Below are 13,928 nucleotides of genomic sequence, written 5' to 3'. Positions count from 1 at the left end.
TGTCATTTGAACACCCGGGACCTGTTGATGTTGCTAGAAGTAAAACCGCCTGTGCAAGAAAACAGCAACCTGTCTGTGAGGCAGCTTTTTGCTGTGGATCAAGGACACTCTGGACATGAAGTTAAAACAAAACGTCCCTGAGACTAAACACAGGACATATCCCTCTGCTCATCCACGGCTTGAATCAAGTGAGAAATGGCTACAGATTTCATCTAAAATCAAGTACATTAGAGGTTGTTTATGAAACGTATGCCTAAAATTGCATAAATTTGGCTGCAGGAGAAACAGTTAATTCAACTACATAATGACTGTATTTTAAACAGTCAGTCTAAGTCAGGCTCTTGAAAAATATGCAGTCTGTGAGAGTTAAACATTCAAACGAACATCCAACAGATAAGGTAATCTGTAGATACAAATTCACAAACTTTTGACCCAAAGTTAGTAGTTGAAAAGTCTGCAGCTGCTCTCTAATGACTACTACCATGACTAAGTGCATGTGGTATCTTTGTCTCTACAGTTTCTAAACAGTGGTTAAAAACCTTGGAGCAGTGGGAATGTCTGCAAATGGAGGTTATGGAACAAGCAGAAGATCTCATGGATGTGATAGGTCAGATTTTGTCTCCCAGAAATCTCCTTGGGGCTCTGAGTACGGAGGTCAAGACAAGGGGTTGGGAGGACATGGGATACATGGTTCATATTTTTGGAGAAGATTGCTGACTATGATTAGAGGGAACAATACAGCAACAATGGGCGAAGGGGGCTCAAAATAGCCTCACAGTTCAGACTCCAGATGTTTTTTTTTTACAGATTAAATGTACAAGTCCAAGACACAGGGAATTCCCTACCAATCGGACAACAGGATATGAGGCATAATAGGGGCAACAGTGGCACCTATGTTTCTCATTTTAGAGTAGAGAGGGAAGGAAGGCTGAGGCTCACATGAACTGTTCAACAGGACAGAGACACTCAGCAAAATATTCCGCATTCAACAAAGGAAACTGAATTTCCTTCCCATTGGTGTCAGACTCTGCTCTATATATGGAAATGGGCACTATGCTCCAATCACAGCAGTGAACTCTGAATGCAAATGTCAAGCCACCTTTAAGATAGGATAATATATTAAAGAAAATACTGCATAATCACAGCCTCCTATTTAATGTTCGCATTAAAGCAACACTGACCTTTACATAGCTACAAAAGCCAGAAAATTTATGGTAACAGGAGCAATAAATGAAAGCAATAGAGACTATTCGTAGGTCGGTGTCAGAAAATATTTTCCCAGTGTTGGGTCAATACAAAACAAACTGGCTATTTATTCATTGACTTTCATATCCTGCTTTGTTGCACATTTAAAGCATTGAGTGGTAAAAACATTCCCAGCAGGATAAACTTCAAAATAACCTCAACTTTGCTGCAGGCAGGAGGTTAAGAGCGGAGTTATAACTAAAAAGACACAAACTCAAGAATATAACAAATCGGCCTTTATCATTTAGTGCAGTGCTTAAATTCCATCTAAGTCTTACTGTTCTAATGTGTCACATGTTGTCAACAATACCAATATTAATGTCAACGGTGTTAAAAGCTCCTCTGCCTCCTTTAACTATCCAAACTTAGCCATAGCTTCAAAGCAGGGCTATTTCTGTGTCTGAGAGGCACATGCTACAGTATATGCTCCAGCTCTGATGTCACCTCTCAATGCTGTTACCAAAACAATCATTCTGCCATGACGTTATCACCTCCACAAACTTGAAAGTGTCGGTGTCTGATCTCGAGATGTCACCTTTGTCATTACTAAGGCAGGAAATTACCTCATGTGTCAGGACATTTTTACTTCTTTTGTAAATTAATTGCCTGTAAAATGAGAGTAATTATGATGACACTAATGTAGGGAATTTTCCAAACTAGTAAGCACGCACACAAAAAAAAGTCAAGCAAACCACAGGTGGAAATTAAGAGTTAGTGCATCATTCATTATTCAACAAATTATTCAAGCGATCTCTCCCCTGGATACTCTGAAGTTAATAGAACTAAGGGGGCTAAAAAAGCTGCAGCTTTTATTGTTCGTTTGGCATTTGTGTATTTCATTGTGCTGTCACCACCGCCATTGGTTAAAAGGACAAAAAGGAAGAGGAGATGTTTACGTCCATAAGACAAAGCTGAAGCCCTATGTTATGTCCAGACTCTGGCGAGGACAAAGAGGGTGTAACAGGATGTGAAGGCATCATCATTCAGCTGAAGACAGGCGTTGTGCACAAACACACATACACACACTGCATGCAGCCACTTAAGTCAATGTCGCAGATGGAGGAGGTTTAGAGGGATGACTGATCTACACATAAACACAATCTGTCAAAGAGAAGTGTAAGATTCACTAGACTTTTCTTGCGACTTACTTGAGACTGCTGGAGGCCACGGCGTGCTTCCATCATCCTCCCCACTGGGCAGATCTTTGAACATAGAAACAGAAGTATAGGCATGTGGTCAGTGTGCAGCCATCAAGTGAAAAAAGTCTTTGTTTACCTATGATGTTATATAAAATCTGCAGAGAAGCTGTTAACTAATGAACCCACTGCAAGCACTGTCTATGCCATCAAGCCTTAAGTATCTCAGATATCCTGAAGATCTAACTTTGATTAAAAAGTGAATCCTCTAAGTTAGTGCTCAGAACAAACATCAGGACTGAGAGGACTGTCATACAAACCTCTAAGGCTGGTTTGCACTGACAAGGCTTAATTTAATTATTCTAATCAGAGTTGAGCAGAACAAAGCTAGGATTAAAATGAGTAAATCTGGTTTTAAAATTAAGTAGAGCTCTGTTGCACAAATAAAAATGAATCCCCAATTAGCAGATGAAACATGGTTTAAACAAGATGGAGATGCTTGGCTGCTCTAAATGAACAAAAACCACAAGATTAATCAAATGCATCCACTAATCTTGCATCATTATGTGAAATCTTGAGTTATGACCCAAAATGTGTTTTGCCTCCAAAAATGCGCCCAAGAGGAGATGGAAAGCTGGGGCTCGGACAAACACCCATCACTAATCATAGCTTTACTGGGCAAAGGGTAGATTTTTGGATGCCATTTCATTAATTCTTATGCTAGAAACAGGACAAATTAATGGATTGCAAATATCAGTTGAGTCAGTGCAGATAATACATTTCATAGAGTGATATATCCATTCATATGGATGTAGATTAGTGAAAAACAAACAAACAAACAAACAAATAAATAAAACAAATCTAAGAAAATAAACTGCTAGGTCCTACTGTCACATCCTAAAGCACACAAAAAAGGGGGGGGGGGGGGCTTTCTGTTAGTCTTTATTCTTTGACCAAACCTTCCACTGATTGTGAGCTATCTACAATTTTAGTTTTAGTTAGTTTAGTTTTAGTCTCCTCATCATGACTTGGCAGAGAAACTCAAATTTCTCTTATTGAAACCAAATCTCAGGGGCATTGGAGCATAAATTCTCTTGGAGCACTGGTGGTCCAGCTGTGTTTCTTTCCTGTCTCATTTCCATGTTTGACAGTTGGTTCAATCTTCCTGTTCAGCTTCTTAATGGTTCCCATGCAGAACTGGGATTTTGAGAGAAATTCAGCTGCCTCATAAAAACTAAACTGGGATCCGACTGTCTCTAAACTGTCTTTAAGAAAGATGATTATTTTTCTCACTTCATCTCAAAAGGCAATCACTTTAAAAGTCAAACTTCCCAAGTGTGTTAAAATGAATGGATGAAGGAATGAGTTAAAAGTGTTAAAAAGGACTAAAAAGTAAACTGAAAAAGAAAGACAGCTACACTGCGACATAGTTTTAACGTTTGACGGAATGTACTTTAAAGCTAAACCAAGCATTAATAGGGTTTAAAACTTGATGGTGTAAAACAGCAGACATCTTTCACTTTTCCTCCTCTACTATTCAGTTTTGGGACGGGTTGATTATTTGAGGAATGCATAATGACAAACATCATTCCCAAGAATTAAGGGCAGCTGTTGCTGTGGTTTGTGGTCACTCTGGTCTGAATCAAGCCCACCTCCTGAAGCTTCATCAGCAGCAAAGTCTTCATCATCATCCAGTAAACTCTGAGACGCCTGGATACTTTTCTCTGCCTCCAAATCTTCTGGCAAAGGGACTTCTCCCCACACCTTGGAGGCCTGAGTCACCTGCAGCAAACACACAGATTTATAGGGGTTGAAGTCTCTGCAGTACAGCGTAACACCCATGACGACATGGACCCTGGAAGGGTGGAGGAAAACAAAGCTGGAGCGGGAAACAAGGCTTTGTGATATGTTTACCTTTGCCATTTATTATCCTTTACAGGCCCTCTTATAACAGTTTGCATGCAAATAAAAGTTCATGACACCACAATGAAAAATACTGATTCAAGACTAGTTTATAGAATAGTTTTATAATTCTTTTATGAACCAAATTTCCAAAGAAACCATTATTATTTTTTGTTAAATAGATATCTAATCTTAATACAAGGAGTTGCCTACAAATTCACAGCTGACCACAATGACCTACATATCAGTACACATACACACGCAGTATAAACTCTCTGACAGCCAGTGAAAGCAGCTGAGTTTGAGATCAGAATGACTAGAATGACACAAATCTGTTTAACTATGCCTTAAACTCTGTCCCCTCGGGGTGAAAGCACCTGACATACCACAGCTAGTCCCTTATGACTGACTCCCCACTCTGCAATCAAGAAGGAGTCGATCACGGAAACATTATGTCACCTGGAGCGGCAGTAAAAACACTGCAAATGAAGCACCCCCGAGAACACATTGTGTCAAAACCAGACTGTGATCATCATGTCATTCAACATGTTATATGAATGGAACAATAGTAAGGGGTGGAACGGAATGATGGGAGTGTCACTAAATGCTGTGCATAGCCACAGGACACACTAAGGTAAAATTTCATTCATCTTAAAAGTCAAACACCCTAGTGCTTTCTTTGGTGCAGGCCAAAATGCTAATATAGCAGGAAGTATCAAAACCTCCAGAATTTTAATAAAAACAAATCCCCTCTAGGATTTTGATACCTCCATTTGCATTTAAGGGAAGACACATTTTACAGACTAAAATCAAATCTATCTTGAATTTGAGTCCAAACTTAGGGCCAAGCATGTACACCATGTAACATAAACCAAACCATGCTGAGATAAACCTAAACTAGAGATATCAAATTTGATGCTGTTAAAGTCACTTTCTCAAATAAATCTAAGTATTGTTTTGGTACTCATTTTAAGGTTAAAGTCTTTGGCTGGAAAATGTAAAGTAAGGTAGCATTTAGCATGTAGCAACAGGAGAAATGCATTAATCATCAACAAACGCTACTAATGTGGAACATATCGATCTCGTGCTTTCTTTGTTTAATCTTAAACACTTCAAATCATATGAGTAAAGAGACAGAACTGTGTCTCCTTGCAGTTATATCCACTGTCAATGAGTATACCAAAGGCTTAGCCACTGCTCTCATATCTGATCATCTTGATAAAGTCCATTGTGCTAGCCCAAGTGGAGCAGAGAGTAGGTTTATAATCTCTGCTCTCATCATTGCAGCATCCAGGGTGGCCAAACTCTGAGTATAGGTTTAGATACGACACTGGCATGATGCCACCCCTGGCATTTGTGGTTGGCATGGCCCGCCAGTTCCTATTTCCACCTAACATTGTCGTGGTAGTTTTCCCATTTAAATGGATCCAGCTAATAAATAACTAGATCTATCCCCCAAATCCTCTCTCCCCTGACTGAACACCCTTACAAAAACAATCCCGGGCCATTTTCAAAAGGAAAGTGCTGACTAACCAAATTCTTTTCAACTGTGCCGACCAGCCAACCATTGGTGTGATCATCTCCTGCTTCCCACTCCCTTAGGATGGGGTATCCTCTGGACATGCTGAGTGTCATCTGGGCTGAAACTTGCACATATTTGCACCTGATCTCAAAGCTAACATGTCAAGCTACACCTATTTGAAACTGTCAGACTGGGTTTGGCAAAGCGTAGTTAGGAACTACCTATGAACTTGCTTTCTCACAAAGCTACCGCATTTAGTTCTGGTTCGAGTATGACCTTTGCTCTCAGTCCTGCAGTTGAGACATGTCTGCTGTGTTAAAGTTATCTCTCCCTCAAGATAAAGGTCTCAACTCTGTAATTCTTTGAACTACGCCCAACTCAGAGGACACCAGAGGCCTCAGGAGTTTTCTTGCTCGAGCAACGTCTTGCAATTTCCAGAGATGACATATGGCAACCAGGTAAATGCTTGAAAGGTTTGCAGGGAGGCACATGCGCACACACATGCACACACATAAATATCACACACGGACAAGCGCACACATTCCAGCCAAAAGGAATTCCAATGTTTACTTATGAATTACTCTGCTCATACAATGCATTCTGTTTGTCTTGCAAGACCAGGCAGAAGCAGCTCTAGAAAAAGGCAGGTGACCCTACACAGAAGTCTAAGTAAAGACATCAGGTTTGCCCAGCTGTTGTTTGCCAGCAGCAGGGGAAACAACTGCATTTTGGTCCATGAACAAATGATAAACAATGAGAACAGGATCAACATTTTGGAAAAATAATGTTGGGACCGAAATAACCAAGCCAAAACCCTTTCAAAATGGTACTGCGGTCAGCTGTCATTGAGTCTTGTAGCTGGAGACCTGCTGTCATTTCCAAATCCACACAAACACTGGCTCCTTAAAGAGCAAACCAATTTATTTAATTTCACACTCGCCAGACATTAACAGCTAAACAGATTTGTGGGCCTTTTTGTTTTGCCAGTTGGATGAGAGCCTGATTGCAAGCATTCGAATCTGCCCAATTCACAACAGGTTTTGTTTAAAAGACAGCAAATAATGGACAAATGTGTCCATAATCTGTTCTTTATTAGCTACCAGAATTTTGTAGGCCATCTAATGTAAATAAGATCTTTAATGGTCTGTTATGGTTGGTACTTACTGCCTAAATATTCCATTGTGAAACCATACCTTGCAGCAAGGTTTTAGAATTACATCCTATCTATCAAATAGTTAATGTCCTTTTAAGTGTTGTGTGAAAATCTATTTGCAGGTACCTGAAAACTGTTTGACATTTAGACTCCATCAAAGTGAACACAGTGTTGTTTGAGATTTCAGCTTCAGGTAACAGCTTTAGCAAGCAACTTTGTCAGGAAATCAAACGATAAATAAAAAGCATTCATGGCTTTTCTTAAGGATATGAGTGAGATTACGTATTGGTTTCTGGCTTTTTCTATCTCTCCAACTTTCTGACATCTTAGAATCTTAGATACAAGAATCTCAGGTGTAATGACTTTCCTGTAAGGCAGAACAAAAGCACATTTACAAATGGGCTTATAATGCAACTAAATTACTGCACGGATGATTTTGTCAGGTTCACATTTCTTACTTGCCGGTATTAATTACATGTTTTGAGAAGGCAGCTCTCTAGAAATTTGAGGATGCCAAATTTATTATAAGCACGTTTAAAATATGTAAAGTGTGCTTAAAAACTTGGAAAGGCAGAATGCAAAAGGTTACAAAAGCATGCAGAAATGTGCACACATTATTGTACACGCACACTCCAGCATTCCCATCCTGGTTACATCTTTGTGATAGCCAAAGCCTGTCAAAGGCAGCGTGAGAAGAATTCTACAAGGAACTCGACTCGCCCACTCGGCTAATAAACCCACTGATGCAGCTGCAGGACAGTCTGTGAGAAACTACTTTAAGGCATAGCCAATGTGTTACAGAAAATAAAAATCTGGACCAAGCTCACACCAGATTGGAGTCTCACTGACAGGAATAAAGCCTTGTCTTTTTTGGAAAAAAAAAAAAAAAAAATCTGCATTTGTCCTAGTGTTTGCCACCAAGCCGAGCAATGTGCAAATGTAAAAAGATGAAACACGAAAAAGGCAGCACACTATATTGCTTCTACCATGCAGCTTATTCACAGCAGTGATTCGTGACCTTTTGAGTAAGCCATGTCCAAACACTCACAGAAAATCTTGAAAAGATAAATTCCCAACCTCCTTGACCCTCCATCCCTCCCTAATCTCCCTCCCTGTCTTTTTTATTTTCTCCTTCATCAACAATATCTCCTTGGAGTTAAAGTAGCAGCATGTACAGCACTAAACAAGAATGGAATGTAAACTGGAGAGGGCATTAAGTGGATGAAAGCTTGACACATACTCTTCCCTTTTGGTAGAGTGCACTGAAAAGAAGGAGCCCTCCAAGCACTACCAGGCACCAACAAAGCCTGAGCTGTAGAACCACAGCACTCCCTCTACTTGACCCGCACTATCTGCGAGTAGGTGCTGGAGTTTCAGTAGGGCTACACTAAATCAGGTCTATTACAGCACCTTGATAATGTTAAAGACTTGTAAATCATGTGAGCTTGTGGACATATAAAGATACAGATACTGGCCTTATGCTCCCATGACAGAAATGGAAGGATTTTGCCGTGTTACAAACTTTCTATTTCAGTATTTTAAGATAGTAAATTACATTTCCTAAAGTAAATACATCAGTAAGTTAGGGCCATGTGATATGACGTACTCATGATTTGGGAGTTGCTTTGTTCCCGCAAGCAGGGAATCTGCATGAAAGCTACACAAACCTGTAATTTTGAACACAAGATGTGGTTTGGGTATGAAAGGTTTGACAAGGACCAGAAGACCATACTTTGCAAATATGGCCACTGACAACAGACTCTAAAACCATCAAATGTCATCACTACTGAGGTACTAACTTTGTCTGAGGTTATAGTTGAAAGTGACGTACATGTTGAGTGTTTTATTTTTGTTACATGTTTAATGAATAATAGTCTACATAAAAAGAGAAAGATGAATATGCGCATTTTATTTGTTGAGCAAAAATGTGGTAATTTTATATAACTTTATTCACTGAATTTACAGAAACTTTGCTATATAGTGATACATATCATTGTTTGTACATCATGTATTATTATGATATCTTCACATATATATGAGTATTTGTGACATGATTGACTTCGTGTTGTGAATGTGTGATGAAAGACCAAGTGGAAGAAGCATAAACCCATGGGAAGTGTTCCTTTTCCACACACTGGCACATACAAGGGATACAGACATGTCAAGGTTTCTGACAACAAAATTACAACCACGGATCAGGTTTATATATGTATGAGAAAGAGTTTCCTGTGTTTTTAACCCTTTCTTGGAGCAAAGGTTGTTTTGTCAAACTGCCACTCCTGACACTAAACCTCTGACAGGACTCTTGCTGCACAAAGCACCCGATGAGTGAGGCACTTCTTGCTTGCTGCAGCTCTTTGACATTTCCACAGGGTTTAATCCAAAGTGACTGGACGGAGAGGAAGTGGAAGGAGGCTCTTCATTCACCAGATAAATGCTCTTTGACAATGTGCATGGATTGTCTTCTCCAAGTGTTCCATGACTAATACACTAATACTGTGGGAGTAACAAACACTTCAGATTTTCTTGGAAAAAAAGGACTTCTGGAGAGGAGGGAAGGGGGCCAGGGAATAAAAAGAGAGGGATAAGTCCGCATTTCTGAACACATGCTTGGAGTGCCTGCACAACCATCTTCCCCCAGGTCATTCATTCTCTCTCCCACACAGTGGTTGTGCCATACATTTTGCAAAAAGCTTGGTCTTCCAATGGAAAAAGGCACTGACCACACTTTCTCTACATGAATGATGCCTTTTCAGATGTGCAGGTGCATCTGAAATTGCAAGGTGTTACAACAGAAGGCAGTACATCCTGGACTGTGCAATGTACTTTTCATATAGTTCAGAACTAAGTATGCGTGCTCTCTGCAGTCTTTATTTTAAAGTGTTGACCAATTACCTCTAATAACATGCTAACTGGTAAAAGCTGAAACCATTAACATATAGATAAGTTCTGTTGCTCAATAATTAGCCTATCTGTGCATGGAAAATCCCTCCTTCCACACCTTGACATGATCAAACAACTTCAACAGAAACATGTATGATCAGATTAAAAACAAAAAAAGTTGTGTTTTCTATCTGCTTTTTTTCTTCATGTGAGGTACATCCAGATTCAAAGAAGTGGTGCCTCCAGCTATTCAGCATCAGCCACACAACCTTGCACAATCCTCTCCCTTTACACCAACACTCACTGTTTGGGGAGACGTGTCAAAATAAGCACGCAACTTGTACAGACTTGTGCTCATGATAAAGCTACACAGGGTGAAGGATGATATGGACAAAGCTACAATTAAAGTTAAAAAAAAAAAGCAATTTGCAGATGAGCTTTTTCTTTCTCACTCAGCTGAGATGAAAAGAAAAAGGTGACCTAATGAATCCCTACCCTATATACAAGTGTGCACTTGTGCGTGTCTGCAAAACCTAGAAGCTTAAAGGTTGCAGTGTGACTTGAATCCACACCTAATTAAAAAGGCATTTTCCAAAGAAGCATTAGCTTTACTTTAGTATGCATAGTAGTCAGGTGGTGGTGTGGTGTGACTGACACTAAATGATTTTCATGATGCACTAAAAAAACCTGCTACTATGGGGTCTCTCAGTCAAAACAATATCTAAGGATATAGTTTGATGACATTGTGAAGTAGTTCAGGGTCATGGGAGATGTTCTTTTAACAACCAATGTCAATCAAAAGCTGATGAAATCATCTTCATAGCTGAGGTAAAAGGTAGTTTAATTCATGTTTCTTTACATATATTGATGGCATATCATGTGATTCTAGCTGTATGTAACATTAGCTACTGCAGTGCTCAAGGGTTAGTTAATTTGAGCCAACTTATCTAAAGGTGTTAACTATTAGCTAACATTGTGTTACCATACACATTAGGTTGGTAGCTTGCTTAAGTCACTATTTGCACATTGTAAAAACTAGATCAGTATTGAAATATATCAGTAAATTAGCTCTCTACTGGATTAGTTTGTGATAAAGTCTGTGCAAAAACAAAATCATCTATGGCCAAATACTGCTGTATTAATGTCATTATACATTCTGCATCACTATGAGTGCGTTCAGTTAACTTCTGTTATGATGCCAATGACAGCTGACCAAATGATTCAGGCTATTATATTGAATATAATCACAGATTTCAACAAACTTTTACATTGTTGGAAGTATTTTGTAAAGTATGGCCAAGAGCTATATAACAGCACACTTAATTCAATGCAGAAATGTTACAAATTGTAGTAAGGATTCACCAATGTATCAGCTGGTATCAGCCAACATTTGCTGATATCCATCAGTATGGCATAGAAGATCTCTTTTAACCCATGATAGTTGCAGATAATTAGATATTTCATTTTAAGCAAAAACTACTTTTATATTTGCATAATGAACATTTCTTTGTTACATAGGGATGAATAACATCAGAAAAAAAGTAAAGACACAGAGAGTATCGTCACTATCAGTATCAGCCAACTTCTGAAATTTAAACATCAATATCAACCAAAAATTCTGCAATCAGTGCATCCACGAATATAGTTTTTAAGCGTCCTATCTTTACACTTAACTGAAATAGCTTAAAATAGCACATTTTGCAAATTGGGACTAAGTCATGATAATGTACTTCAGGCCAAAGGTCACAGCCTGGCGACAAAATGCCCAGACAGAGAGCAGAGTGAAGCTGTGAAACAAGACACCCCAACATGTACTGAAACATTATCTCTGATGGGCTTTTTTCAGCCTCAGTGATATCAAAATCAGACTTGGAGTGTGTAAGAAGCAGTAGTGTGAAAGGTACTACACAAACTTTACAGAAGAAGAAACACACAGGGTAAGACTTTTCCTGAAATTGCCAAAGCACAGTTTTCTCTCTAGCTGAGCAGAAAGGTCTGGGCTATTTTACAGGTAGCTGAAAGTGTTTTTAAAACCTATACTGTGTTACATTTTCACTGTGGGTGGGATAATACAGCGTGACCACATTCCACTCGAATGTCCCTGGGTGTGACGGCCCAGTTGACACCCTCAGAAGCGCTGTCTTTTCAATTATCACCCCAGCAGGGGCCCCAGTAGGACCCTACGTCAACAGACCACCAAGAATCACAGCCCCAGCTTGTTTATTAGTGCAACCTGAAAGGCCCGACCAACAATGAAAAGAGCACAAACCAACCCCTTATTGACACATGCAGGCCCTAAGAAATGCACACACACACTGATGGCTGCAGACATACACACCAATGCTGGGAAACTCACTCTGCTAAAAGACAAACAGTTATCAGCTTACTGTTTCAGCCAGGAGTGAACCTATTTAGTTTTAATGTGCCTGTATGGTTTGAGGAAAGCCCAATTTACTGGATTTGAGGTTTAGCTTTAAAAATGGGTGCCCCTTTTATGAGGAAAACATTTCAGTTTTCAGTTTAGTGTTTTTACTGAAGAAAAACAACATCTTCAGAGTTCCATTCTTCTTAAAAAATATTCTTGAATAATTAAAAGAAAAGCCTGATATAAACTGGAAAAACAACCTGAACTGCATGTCATGTCAAACATAAACAGTGTGAGAGTAATTTGTAGGATCTATTAATGGCTTGTGTGTTTCCGGTAACATATCTGTGAGAGTGACCGGTAGGGAGGTGGGTAGGTGGGGGGCTCCGGTTCCCCCAGACGACAGCTGACAGGCGAGGTGGCAGCTCCGAGTGGAAGAGCAGTTCTGACTCGGCCAGCCCAAGCCCGTTTATTTATAACAGAAAGAGACTGTTTGAAAGCGCTGCTGTGTCATATAAGACGTCTGCTTTGCATCCCACTAGGGAGCTCTGAGGGAACAGGGATCTGAGGTGCTCTACACAGCTGACAGTGCGATACAGCAACACCTTAGGGGAGGAAAGAGGAAGGAAATGGTGTAAACTAGCTTTAGCCGCTGTGAATGAATGAACTGTGGGTTTCTTTCTGTATTTAGTAACCCAGCAAAGACATAAATGCGATCACCCATTTCTTATGTGAAATATGAGTACGCTTTAAACACACTGTAAAGACAGTACAAGTCATGAACGTAGGGTTTTGACTTAAGTTCTGAACCTGAAGAGCTGATATGAAGGTTTGCAGGACAGTAAAGCTTCAGAGAGGAAGTAGCAGCAGCTGTTTGATGGCTCTGTGAATGAGCTCTGGTTTCTCAACCCTGATGGCAGCGGTAGTGTTAGATTTACCCTGCTCTCTTTCTCCTCTTGCTTATTCTCGCTTCAGGACCAACTAATCTAACACCACCTGTTGACTTGGCCGCACTCACATTGTCCCACATAATAACAGGCCAGAACTATCTCAGTCTGTCAACTCACTTCCCCCCCTGTGTATCATACTTGATTATTTCATCGTCCCACTGTGTGGGAAAAGCAGGCTAAGTGGGCTAAATCTTTCAAAGAATGCAGCCTATGAAATCATTTCTGTAACAGACTGGACCTTTAGTGCCACAAATGTAAATCTTTCCGATGAGGTGCAGAAATGAAAATGATCATCAATAGTTTGCTCGTGAACTGAATTTGTGAGAACAGCATAGAATCCAGGCTTTTTGGCTGAGGAGAAAATAACTTCCTGGCCGGAGGGAATAATTTCACATTGGTAAAGCCACTTTCCACAAGTTCCCAAGGTCATGCTATTTGGGATGGCGATCTCATAATTAACTGGGATTTGGCACAGTATCATGGTGAGGCTTTTGGAACGCAAAGCAGTCCTAACATGATGAGTATCTCAAACCAGGAGTTTTGAAGAGGCTTTGTTTGTTAACCCAAGTTGAACTTGGAGCTAAGAACATCACAACAAAACCTGCTGTTAGCTAAAGAGAACTCTTTGTTGGGCGCCATCTGCACATCAAAGTCTTTATCCATTCCACAACTTTCTCAATAATACTCTCTGTTAGCGCTGCCAAATTTAAAAAAAACCTGAAGTGACAGGCTGTGAGAAGAAAAATATTCTTTCTCAGCTGTTTATGCCATT

At 39.8% G+C, this 13,928-nt stretch overlaps 1 protein-coding gene across 8 annotated transcripts in view; it reads right to left on the bottom strand.

Moving 5' to 3' along the window:
- Window positions 1-13,928, bottom strand: part of hspg2 (heparan sulfate proteoglycan 2) — a 122,342-nt gene that overhangs the window by 91,626 nt on the left and 16,788 nt on the right. For all 8 annotated transcript variants that reach the window (XM_030139143.1, XM_030139146.1, XM_030139147.1 and 5 more), the window contains exons 2-3: window positions 4,034-4,163; window positions 2,394-2,447 (exon numbers count right to left, since the gene is read on the bottom strand). In XM_030139143.1, the coding sequence (XP_029995003.1) occupies window positions 2,394-2,447; window positions 4,034-4,163 (184 nt within the window). The remainder of the gene's footprint in view (window positions 1-2,393; window positions 2,448-4,033; window positions 4,164-13,928) is intronic.

This window comes from Sphaeramia orbicularis, chromosome 7, assembly GCF_902148855.1.
Source record: "Sphaeramia orbicularis chromosome 7, fSphaOr1.1, whole genome shotgun sequence".
Lineage (NCBI taxonomy): Eukaryota > Metazoa > Chordata > Actinopteri > Kurtiformes > Apogonidae > Sphaeramia > Sphaeramia orbicularis.
Note: the sequence above shows the minus strand (reverse complement) of the source record. Positions and strands in the feature narration are given on the sequence as shown.